Source organism: Anneissia japonica, unplaced genomic scaffold (assembly GCF_011630105.1).
Source record: "Anneissia japonica isolate Jap-2015-1 unplaced genomic scaffold, ASM1163010v1 scaffold287874_len187830_cov192, whole genome shotgun sequence".
NCBI lineage: Eukaryota > Metazoa > Echinodermata > Crinoidea > Comatulida > Comatulidae > Anneissia > Anneissia japonica.
In genome coordinates this window covers 137,174-149,841 of record NW_022727533.1, presented here as the reverse complement: position 1 = coordinate 149,841, position 12,668 = coordinate 137,174, and the positions used below count along the sequence as shown (strand labels likewise).

The window sequence follows — 12,668 nt, the reverse complement described above, 5'->3', positions numbered from 1 at the left end:
TTTATAAGGCAAAGGAGAGCAAGCACAAGCTTTAACCATAAAAAATGCGCGCGTAGCGCGCGAAAAATGTTGTTTTCTAATTTCGTCGGAATTGATCAAAACTCCCTAAAATGTGCAATTTTTAGAGGAAATTGGCCTTCCTCAACAAAATATACGATTTAAAATTTGAGATTTTCAGGCACTTTCCCGGGTGAAAAGGCATTCAATGGGGAAAGATTTTCCACAGATGGATATTTTCCCCTTGTTCCCCGGTAGTTACACCACTGCGAAGAATACCTGGCGGCTTAGATCAAATGCGATACGGACACTTTTTGAAGTGGAGAAGGGGTTGCAGGCCGGGGTATTGTGATATCTGTTCATTATATCTTCCTTTTTATTCTTGTCTTTATTTTTCTCTTCTCTTTTTCTTTTTCCTTTCTTTTTCTTTCCCCTTATTTATCTTTCCCTCCCTCTCTCCTCTTTCTTTTCTCTTCTTACCCAGCCTGGTACGACGGCTTGGTCAGCCCGGTAAAAACCGTCGGGGGGGGGGGGCAGTCTGTCCCCCTGGCCCCCGCCTTTTACGCCACTGCTTATAAGATGAATGGGAATATGAATCATGCAGATCTGGAATCAAATCTAGGTGGTGGGGTCAACATTCCTCCCCCGGGAATATTTTGATTTCTAGATGGCGGGAAATGACCTTTCTCGACTTTTGAGCTAGGTGTCTAATGACTTTGTTCTTCAAAATTCAAGGTTTACCCCCTCATGAAAACGGTAAGGTAAACTTTCTCAGCAGCCATACAAAAATCTTTTTCTCGGGGGCCCGGCCCCCCCCCCCCCCCCCCCCCGCTTCCGCCGGCCATGTATAGTTAAAGGATAGTCTCTGACCAAATAACTTAGTTATCGTGACTAAAACTAAATTCGCTTCAATCAATCCTAGTGCAAGTTCGTAAAAAAGTAGATCGTCAGTAAAAGAGCCCCTCGTCTGGGAGAGCTTCCCCCACCCCCGTCAGGGAGAAAAAGCACAATTCGTCGGAAAAAAAATTGTGTGCATTTTCTACATATTAGTAGACTGTAAAATCGATTAAATACGCCTTTGAAACCCCTAAATTGTCAAAATTTTCGGGGGCTTCCCTTCGACTACGCCCACTTCGCTTTCGTCGGGGAAATCTGACCCCTCGTCGGGGGCATCGGCCCCCGCCGGGGACCTGTACCTGTACTTTTCTGTACGTGAGTAAATTAGTGAACGCATTACCTAACTATAGTGATTGCAAATTCAAGAGATACGCAAACGACACAACTCTACTTTCGTCCAGTCTTAAAGAGCAGTGGCGGCGCTACAGGGGAGGGGGGGGGAGGCTAGGCAGGGCTACAGCTCCCCCCCCCCCAGTCGAGGAAAACATATTCGGGGGAGAAAAACAATTCTAAAAAATTATTTGTATTTTGTACATAGACTCTGAAATCGATTAAATAAGCCTTTAAAACCCCTAAATTGTCATATTTTCGGGGGGGGGGGCAACGTCCCCTGGACCACTTTTTTCTTGTCAGGGATATCAGCCCCACCTGTCGGGGACCTTGGAACCCCCGTCGGGGAAATCCTTGCGCCGCCACAGCTGTTGAAGAGCTATCCGGTGTAAGATTTGCTGATTTCTTCCTTCGCTTCTTTTGCCGCTAGCCACCGGTGAGTGAAAACGAGATCACCCGTGCTTTTACTGAACCTAAAGCCTTTGACTGGGAGGTAGAAATGTTTTGATCTAGTCCCTAATTATCTCAAGTGCAACTATAGATATGCACTTCCTGATAGTGTGTAGGAGAATGATTTGGCGAAGATTTTTGGCAGGTCCTTTTACTTTTCCTGGCTTTCGAAGGGGTGAAGATTCCATTGCTAAAACTAGGTCCAGGAATACTTAATGAAGTTTTTGAAATGTGTTGGCAATATTTAGAAAAAAAAACCCAATTGCATAATGTGCGACATATCTAAAATGTAATTGCAAATAGAATTGTATGAGCAAGTTACACCTATATGCATCGATTTATGAAATAAACCCAATAAATCCATCCAAATGTATTAGGGTATCCTAGAAAGGTACTAATGCATTGAACAAATTTCCGCTTGTATTTGACACTGTGCTTAACTCCAAGTGAGCATATGGCCATCTCTATGAATATCACATTAAATAAATTGCTATCAACAAACAATTTAGGTTTGACTTGGAATGAATCGGATAAATTTCAATCTCAACCTCCAGTACTCAGGAAGCCTAACAAAATAAATTTGGATTAATAAATTTTTTTTTTATTTTTGTGTCCAAATGTGAAAAAGACCTACAACTACAAGTATTTTGTGATTCTTCAAGTGAAGCTTATGCAGCTGAGATAAAACTCTAGAACTATAGAAAGTCACGTTGCGATTTGTAGCTACTAAAACCAAGGTAGTTTATTAAAATATGGTTAGATCTACCACCATTATGTGCTAAGACTTAAACTGGCAAAGTCTGCATAAGTACAATTTCGGTAGTGTATGGACAGAGGAAAAAGTAGGACCTTTCAACCATTTTTAGCCAATATAAGTGGTGCAATTAATGCATTAATGCGACATTTTGGTACAGATGGATAAAAGAATGTTTACCAACATTAAATGAAAATAAACAATAGACAGAGGGAAAAAGGTGACTTCAGAGTTAATATTTTTTTTAAGGATCGATTCAATGTTAAGGGCCAATGTATTTTGGGTAAATAATTGAAATATTCCAAGGATCAGAAAATTCAGGTGCGTGTTGTTAAAGTAAATCAGAGAATGGTAATTTGTGAAAACTATTTATCATTTGGTGTTACTGAAAACCGTTCAAAAAATAAAGACAAGCAGAAGTAACGAAAAAAATATGCAGCAGCAGTAGAGCAGGAGTTGTAAGCTATTAAAATATACCATGGAATGGATTTCAGTTTTATTTAATTTAATTTGTCCTTGTTTGTAGAATCTTTGTTGTAAAAGATCATCTATATTTACCGACAACAGCAATGACAAAGGAAATTGCAACAACATTAAGAATAACAATAACAGCAATTAATGATAATAATAAAATATGTAATAATAATAATAATAATGATAATGATAATGATGATGATGATGATGATGATGATGATGACGATGACGATGACAATGACGACGACGATGACGATGATGATGATAATGATAAAATTATATTACCAGTACCTTTTCTTTGTAAACTACAGCGACAGATCCACCAACCAATTCAGACACTACTAATACAAGCAGGAATACAAAGAACTGAAATATACAGAACATCATATTAGCTTATCGTATAACCAACGGAATTACTAATCAAAGTAGTTAGTGACAGAAATGAAAACATATTTAGTTGAGTATAGAGTTAAAAATATGATATAAAATTAAATATATGATAGTTTTAGATCTTCATCACGGTTTCTGTGAGTGCTTATTACACTTCTAAAAACATTCCAATGTGAACTACACAGAATTATTAGCTTCATGAGTCATGTGAGTAAAGTCCTCCTTCGAGTCACTATGGCCAGAGCCCGTAGTAGAAAACTAAATAAGTTTACCAAGTAGCCCTTCAACGAGAAGTTCTTTTTTTCAGTAGTATGAAAAAGGTGTCTGACAGAATTCCAACCTGGAAGATGTTCAACAAACTGTCGTCGGCATGTTTTGATCATCATTATATTATTTTTTTTCTAATTGGGTTTTTTCTGAGTTTTAAGAAGAATTTCAACAGAATTTCGAATACCATGATTGAAACACGTCTTCAGTTGTTCAATACGGTTTTAGTAACAATTCCAAATATTTACTGCATTATTCATTTTAAAAAGAAGTCCCCACTTGCAAAGGTAATCTCGATTTATATATTTCTTTTTTTTTATTTAAGACTTATTTACCTAGCCGATATTAAAATCCGTTTTATACAATGGTCCCACACAATAAAATACAATGAAAATATGTACTTTTCACATGTACAATACAAAAAAAAAAAAAAAAAATTAACAGAATAAAAATTTTAAAATAGTCATATATAGAACATACTTCATAAAATACATTGCTTAACAATAAAAATAGTTATTTAAAACAATCTTCAAATACTACATTCCACATCTTTTCGATTTAAATAATTTAATATTGTGGTTGGTTGGTGAGGATGGGGTTGTAGCTCTGGTTCGATCCAAATGCAATATGTAAATGGTTGATGTGTTAGAATGAGCACTTTCAATAAGATCACATCAGTTCCTTTAATAACAATATGCTGCAAGCTTTATTCAGCATCTACTAACTACTGGATTACACATATTATACAATTGACTAAGTCCAGGTTTCTCAGATGTTAGTAGAGTCGAACCCTTTTATGTTACGTTCATATCAAGCCCGGATCCCGTCCGGAGCCCGGATCCCGTCCGGAATCCGGATAAAAAATCGTGAGTTTCTAATGTCCTACTGTAAATATATATACATAAACGATTTGTTATATTAGGACTACAGTACTTTCATATTCATTGTTAGTTATAATTAAGTAATCAAGTAATAAAATATGTAATGGTTACAAAATAAATGAAAAAATCACCAAGAAAGTAAGGTTATATGTTAATATTGTACAGTGCTATTGAACACGTTTTGGTTAGGTTCTGTTTAAAAAATTTACAGTAAAGTAATTTCAAAAGGTTTAGTTATATTCTGTTTATGCCTTAGTTTAACTTGATAATCATGTTAGAAAGTAGTTACAAAATCAAAAGTTTAAAAAAAACTATAACCAATCAAAACAAAAGGTACAATGTATTTCACTTAACGTAAGAGTTTAAGAAATAGGAATAATCAACTTAATATATGTAAGTAGTTAGAGAATAAGAAAGCGGATATTATCCTGCTTCAAGAAACTCATTTAACTACAGATGTAATTTCAAAAAATGATTGGCTTTGGGAAGGCGACTCATATCATGCATTCGGTAACTTATATAGCATGGGGTTGTGTATACTCATAGAAAAATTGTTTTAATATGAATTAATAGATACAATGAAAGATGAAACAGGTAGAAGAATTTTAATTAATGTCAAGAAAAAATGATTTTTTGTTCTCCATTATCCATTTGTATGCGCCGAACGATAGTAAACTAAGATCAATTTTCTTTAATTCGACTAAACAATGGATCTCTGAATCCACATTAAACAACGAATCAATTATGATATGTTGAAATTTAAACTGTGTATTGAACGATGCAATGGATCAAAATGGAAGCTCAAAAAGCACCCTTCAAGACTGGTCAGTCAAACGTTTAAAATTACTTAATAAACTATTATGTTTAGAAGATGTCTTGCGGGCAAAGAATGCAGACAAATTGCAATTTACATGTAGAAGAAAAAATGAAATATACCGCTGTCTAGATAAGTGGTTAATAAGTAGCACGCTAATCCAACATAACCAAATAAAAAAAGCAGATATAAGGCCGGCCATCATGACCGACCACCTAGCTATATTTATTAAATTAGAGATAGATTCCCTTCCTAGAGGTCTTGGTACATGGAAATTTAATTGCAGTTATTTAAATGATGATTTATACATCAACATAGTCTTCTTGGATCTCTTCACTAAGAGTACATATTTCAAATAGTGCCTTTCTACATTATTAGTTTTAATCTTACTTCTCTTAATCATCCTGGCACTGCAAGTTTGCAGTGCCAGAATGGCTAAGAGAAATAAGATTAAAACTAATAATAATTTATACATCCAAGATATAATTAAAATAATTAAATAAATAAACAAACAAATGCACAAAACCCTAGGATCCTGGCGAATAACGTAGGATTTGTGCAAAGTAGAAATAAAATAATACTCAATAAAATTTGGAAAAAATGAAAAAGGGGAGGGTAATAAGGATAAAAAGAAATATTAGAAAAAGAAATAACCTGCCTTTTAAAAGGTACCTTTAAAAATTAAAATGATGTCATGCACTTAGAAATAACAAAAATAAAACAGAATTTTTTCCATTCTTAGAATGGGTATTAGATGCCTACATGTGTTACTTCGTAGAAATAAAATCTTGTCAATTTTAACCATTAACCATGAGGATTTCTTGTTTTGTGTATTTTGATATAGATTCTAATCTATCCGGACAGCCTGCACCCTGGTTTCTAAGTTGGCAACTTTTTTCTTCTTTTTTCTTCATATATTTTTCATATTTTTTTGCACTGTTTTTTTCTGGCCGTCATTTTGGTCACTTCCCATGCTTAGAATTTTTCCGTGTTTTGCCGAAGCATAGGCCATATATCAAAGATGTGCCTCCTAATATTTAGTGTCAATCTATGGCGGGGTGTGCGTGTGAGGACCAATTAAAATGATTTAAGGTCAAACAGTCTACACCGGGTATTTAAAAAACCGGTCAGTTGATGTGGATGAAACTTACGGAAAAGTTTAATCAAGATACAATTAAGAAATTGCTATGTGTCAGTGACGATCCAATGGAGGGTGTAAATTGGAAGGTCTTTTAAATTTTTGAGGACGTAAACATCTCTTTAAAAAAACCTATGGGTCTAAATGAAACATTCTATAATACTTTGTAAAGGTCTTGTAAAACAATGATAACATTTTAGTGACGATCCGCAGTATGGTGTGGATCTGACCATTGAAAGGAAAACGTCCCAGACCACATATTTCAAAACGGATCAACTGATCTGAATGAAACATTCGGAAAAAGTTAAACCAAGTTTCAAGGAAGAAATTATTGTGTGCTGGCGACGAATCAGTCAAGGGTGTAAATTGGAGGGTCATTTCAATTCTTGAGGACCCAGACCTAACTATCTCTTTTAAAAAATCAATGGGTATAATTTAAACCTTGTATAACAGTTTGTCAAGGTTGAGTAAAAAAAAAAGATTAAATTTTAGTGACGATCCGGAGTAGGGCGTAGATCGAAGGACCATGGAAAGGAAAACGTCCCAGACCACATATTTCGAAAACGGATCAACTGATCTGGATGAAACATTCGGAAAAGTGTAACTAAGTTACAAGGAAGATAGTATTATGTGTTGGCGACGATTCAGTCAAGGGTGTAAACCGGAGGGTCAATTAAATTTTTGAGATCCCAGACGTAAATATCTATGAAAAGTTTTCATTGCGTGTAAATGAAACTTTCCATAATAGTTTATAAAGGTGACGATCCGGCGTAATGTGTGAATATGAGGACCATTGAAAAGAAAACGTCCCAGACCAGATATTTCAAAAACGGGTCAACTGATCCGAATGAAACTTTCAGGAAAACCCAAGTTACAAGGAAGATATTATTACGTGTAGGGGAAGATCCAGGTTAGGGTGTAAATTTGAGTGTCATTTAAATTGCTTACGTTCCAGTTATAAATGGATAAAAATAAAACTTTGCAGAATAGTTTTTCGTGGTGAAATGAAGAAATGATCCAATTTTGGTGACGATCCGCCGTAGGGTGTGGATATGAGGACTATTTAAAGATTTTTTGTTGACCATTGATTAAATTATTTAAACGCAATTTAAACCAGATACAGCTAGGTTAAACTGAAAACTACCGTGATATGCTGAACAGTTTTTGCTTTCAGTCATAGAATCGCTATGAACTGAAAGTGCACTTTCCTATTCAAGGTCGGCTCATGTGGCGCGCAATGGTTATGAGTTACAATGTATCTCGCTATTACCTTTTTGTCTGTCTTTTTGGTGTGTTCTTTTTGTAATCTGTTGAGGCGAATAAATGAATTGAATTGAATTGAATTGCAGCCATAGTTCAAGTCCCACTAATAACGTCGAAGTGAACTTAGTTTTCGTTTTTTTTTTTCACTTCATTTTTTCCATTCCATTAAAATTATTTTGGTTTTCCGTGTTTTTTTTACTTTATACCTTTCAACGACTTTTCTTTTTGTTGCAATTTCAAACTCCATTTGTCACTAAAGCAATGGGGGAGAAGCTCATGTTCTGTTGTTCAATCAGACATAGTAAGTCTAGTTTTATTTTATTTTTTTTATATTTTATTTTAATTCGCATTCAACAGCGGGTGGCCCGCCACCTACAGAATGGAATAAAAAAATACTGATACATTATAAATAGAAAAAAATATTAACAAAGTCACAATAAAGACAACAAAACTTACTCTAGTATATGTAAAATAAATGTGATCTTTTTATATACTCCTACACTATTATAAAATATAAAAATGGAATTATCTTCTTTGCTAAGATTGTTATATAATCTAGGTAATCTAATAATTAAACCATTTTTAGTTTTAGTTTTTTATAACTCACTATGATAACCTAATTATTGAAATTCTGTTTATCGACTTTGAAAAATACTTCAACTGTGTCGAAAGGTAATTTATGTTTGCTGTATTACATGAATGTAACTTAGGTAAATATTTTATGAAATGGGTAAAAACACTTTATAAAAACACAAAATGTACAATAAACAACAATTTCCGATCAAACTATGTAAACTTGGAAAGAGGTCTTAGACAAGGATGCCCTTGTCTAAGGGTTTTTATGAAATGGGTAAAAGCACTTTATAAAAACGCAAAATGTATAATAAACAACAATTCCCGATCAAACTATGTAAACTTGGAAAGAGGTCTTAGACAAGGATGCCCTTGTCTAAGGGTTTTTATGAAATGGGTAAAAGCACTTTATAAAAACGCAAAATGTATAATAAACAACAATTCCGATCAAACTATGTAAACTTGGAAAGAGGTCTATCGGCACTACTTTTTATATTAGTGGCTGAAATATTAAAGTTCAATAATATTATTGTAAATTAATGTCGAATTGTCCAGGGGTGAACGCTTGTCACTTTAGAATGACCAATGATATATCAATAGTTAGTAAACCCATTTATAAGTGTCAAGCTAAGTTGAAACCAAGTTGAGACAGCAGGTGATGGGTTTCAATGATATACAATTATATAAGTTATAAATATTATTGAATACTACATTACAAGAACACAATGTTTACAAAAAGATAAAATAAGTATATGATATTTAATATCACTTTTTAATCGTTTTTTTTTTGTACTTTGTCTTAAAACTGTTAATATTGTTAGATTATTGAATAATTCAATTATTTTGTTATTCATAAAAAAAAAATATAAAATGGTATTTGGTTTAGAGATCTTGCCCTGGAAGCGATTTTTTTCCCGTACGAAACATTTACATGAAACTCCACTCGGGCCGTCTCGAATAAATCGACTCGAAAATCTCCTATTGCAGAATTCAGGAGGTCAAAAGGTCATCAACAGATAAACGTCTACAAAACAACTTCTGAGAGAACGTCGCTGTCTGATTTTAAAAAATACATTGATGTTACCATTCTAATGCTAATGGGTCGTTTAAAATGACATAATATTTGATTGAGCTGCACGAGTAATGTAAATGTTATTTGAACTTGAGTTACATACTGTGACTAGACCAAGTTAATTAATGCCGAAATGATTATTATTATTATTATTATTATTATTATTATTATTATTATTATTATTCATTATTAATTATTGTGTTACTAAATCACCAATTTCAATGATCCTGTAAAATAATGAAGTATCTAGATTGATGTTCTTTAAAATTGAATTTAGCCCTATACAAATCTTATACAATTAATTTTATTATTATCATTTATAGGCTATATTAAAAGTGTATAGGTAAAGTGGACCGAACCATATAAACTGATATTATTTTGGTCTAAAGTAAAGAGCAAAACATAACTTCTTTGACAAGAAAGGCAGGTCTTTTCAGTCATTAGATTAAAATAGGCTTTTGATGCTAAATAGTTTTCAATTATTTAATTACATCATAAACACAATTAAACATGTGAAAATACTGTGTAATATACCCTAAACTCATATATTTTGCATCTCTTCATATTGATAATTTGGACACACAATGAACGGTGTGTACCACGTGACTTTCGCAAACCGAGGAGCGAAATGTCGCAACTTTTTAAATATACCGGTATGGCTCTGACTACTCGGTCACTCAATTCTCTCCATTGTAGATGCAACTACATTTACAGTATTTGAATTTCTAGGGGGTGCCATACGCAGCAAAAGTCCATGTTAAAATCAAAATGTAATTGCAAAATACAATGTCTAATTTATCAAAACGTGTAAATATCTCAAAATGTAGATCTAGTTTCCCAAAATGAAGTTCTAATTTTTCAAAACGTAGTTCAAATTTTCCAAAATTTAGTTCTAATTTCTTAAAAATATAATTCAAATTCAAAACGTAGGTTATTTACTTAAATTGCAAGTAAAAATAAATTTGATTGATTGGTCATAAATGAACTAAAGTAAGCCATAGCCACAATAGAGGCTTATCGACCGGAGTTATTATTTTCCATCTTCATAGCCTGATCGCTTTAACTGAGTTGCACATGCTCAAATATTGCATAAAAAGTTCGAATTTTCTCATTTCTATTTCACACCCCACTTCGCAGACGCTATTTGGTTCCTCAGACGTCGTTTTGGTAACTGCGCATACTCGAGATGGCTCGACAACGTTACTCACTCAGTGTACATGCTGACTGTCTGTTTAGCATTTCCAAACTCATGCTCACTGTGTTTTATAGATATTTCACTTACGTTCTTTGGTAGCTGCGCTTGATCATTGCTTAGTTTGAAATTCTCATTTCTTAGTAGTAAAAGCTACCACTTTGTGATTGAATGTTTGCACTTGTTCGTAACAGCCTAAAGATGCGGCGCGAAAATCAACGGATAGAAGAACTGGAATCGAATTATGCACGATAAACAGAAGTAGACTTAATAGGATACATAGCTTAGAAAGCATGATTTCTTGGAGAAAGAGATAATATATACTAAGGTGTTGTTTGACGAAAATATGTAACGGCTGGTAAATTTATAGATTCATAGATAGATTCATGGAACCGGGTTCATATTTATAAGCCCTTTTGGAAATTCAATACGAGGCACAATTGCAAAAATATTAAATTATACATTAATAATAATAGTAATAATTAAATAATAATAATAATTATTATTATCAATAATAATATTACTGTTTTATTTATAGCCTCCAAAGGAGTGAAGCTCCAGGGGTGGGGGGGGGGCTATTGATTTTTTCCATGTTCTTCTTTATGCTGTTGTCGTCGTTGTCGTTGTCGATGTTGTTGAATAAATTGTTTGAGCAAGATAACTCAAGTTTGGTAAGTCCGATTGGTTTCAACTTGATAGAATGCAAGATGGTATAAGAAGACGGAGTCTGTTGTCTTTAGTACGTGTGTGTTAATTGCTAATTTGCATAATTAATATTTTACTAATCCAGTAATTTAGGCTAGTTTTCACGATAAATAAAGTTTGCTAATTCCAATTGCTTTCAAATTTGGCAGAATATAAGATAGTAATAAGAAGACGAGGCCTATTGTTTTTAGTACATATGTGAATATGCTAATTGTTCATTTGCATAATAATTATTTTACTAATCAGGTAATTTAGGCTAATTATCACGATAACTGAAGTTTGGTCAAGTCTCATTGATTTAAAACTTGGCAGAATACAAGATGGTAGTAAGAAGACAGCATATTGTTTTTTGTACGTGTATGAATATGCTAATTGCTCATTTGCATAATTAATATTTCACTAATTAGGTAATATAGGCTAGTTACCACGATAACTAAAGTTTGGTAAGTCTGGTGTAAAACTTTGCACAATTAAAGTGAAAAAGTCTTTTGTTTGTGGTAGGTGTGTGAATAATATGCTGATTGCTCATTTGCGTAAGTAATATTTCATTGATCAAGAAATTTACGCTATAACTAAAGTATAGTAAGTCTAGATGGAGACAAAGCCTATTGTTTTTTGGCACAATTAATATATCACTAATGAGGAAATTTACGGTAAATATCATAATAATTTCCGTAAAAACTTCTAATTTATTTGAAATTGTAATATTCTTCATGTTGTTGACATTGGTGTAGAGAATTGTTTGTTACCACGATAACTAAAGTTTGGTAAGACTGATTGGTTTCAAACTACTACCCATCAATTTTCAGAGAAAAATTACAACATGGGGAGGTTTTGCTTTTTTACTGCGCAGCAGCGTAAAAGGAGCATTCCTAGTCAATTATACATTATTGAAAAGTGATGGAAATACCCGGTTTCTCCATTTTATGATATTTCAATAACTTATATCAAATTTATTGTACCCAAACACCACCCCAGTATCAAGTAGAATGTCCTACAACCATAATATCGGCACTGGTTGAACCTATGGTTCTGGAGGTGCGACAAAGTCTTTTCGGATACGAACTCAATTGAAAGGAACTGAAAGCACCTGAAAGGAACTGACAGTCGCGCAAATTTGTCGACATGAGTCAAGTTGAGTTGAGTTCCTTTCAGTTGCCCATGTCCTACATTTTGTGGAACTAAAAAGAAATGAAAAAAAAAACTGTTTATTCTGATATGAATCGTAATGGCATGCATTAACAAAAATAATGTTTTGTTGGATAATGATTGATCATGCTACGGTCTCCTAGGTTTTGTATTTAAAAATAAAATTACTACCTCAAAGCATAAAAAAGAATTACATTAAAAATATTAACACAAGACATAGACCTAGGCAGCACGTGAACTTACACCATCAATTAAATTAGGGCCAATACCATATAACTAATATTACATTGCCGGGCCCTGTCAGCATTAATAACTACTGAGC

The 12,668-nt window shown here is 33.5% G+C and overlaps 1 protein-coding gene across 1 annotated transcript in view; it reads right to left on the bottom strand.

The window, feature by feature from the left end:
• LOC117113768 (tetraspanin-36-like) overlaps window positions 1–12,668 on the bottom strand; it is a 63,336-nt gene that overhangs the window by 10,678 nt on the left and 39,990 nt on the right. The window contains exon 3 of the mRNA XM_033257202.1: window positions 3,194–3,268. Within this exon, the coding sequence (XP_033113093.1) occupies window positions 3,194–3,268 (75 nt within the window). The remainder of the gene's footprint in view (window positions 1–3,193; window positions 3,269–12,668) is intronic.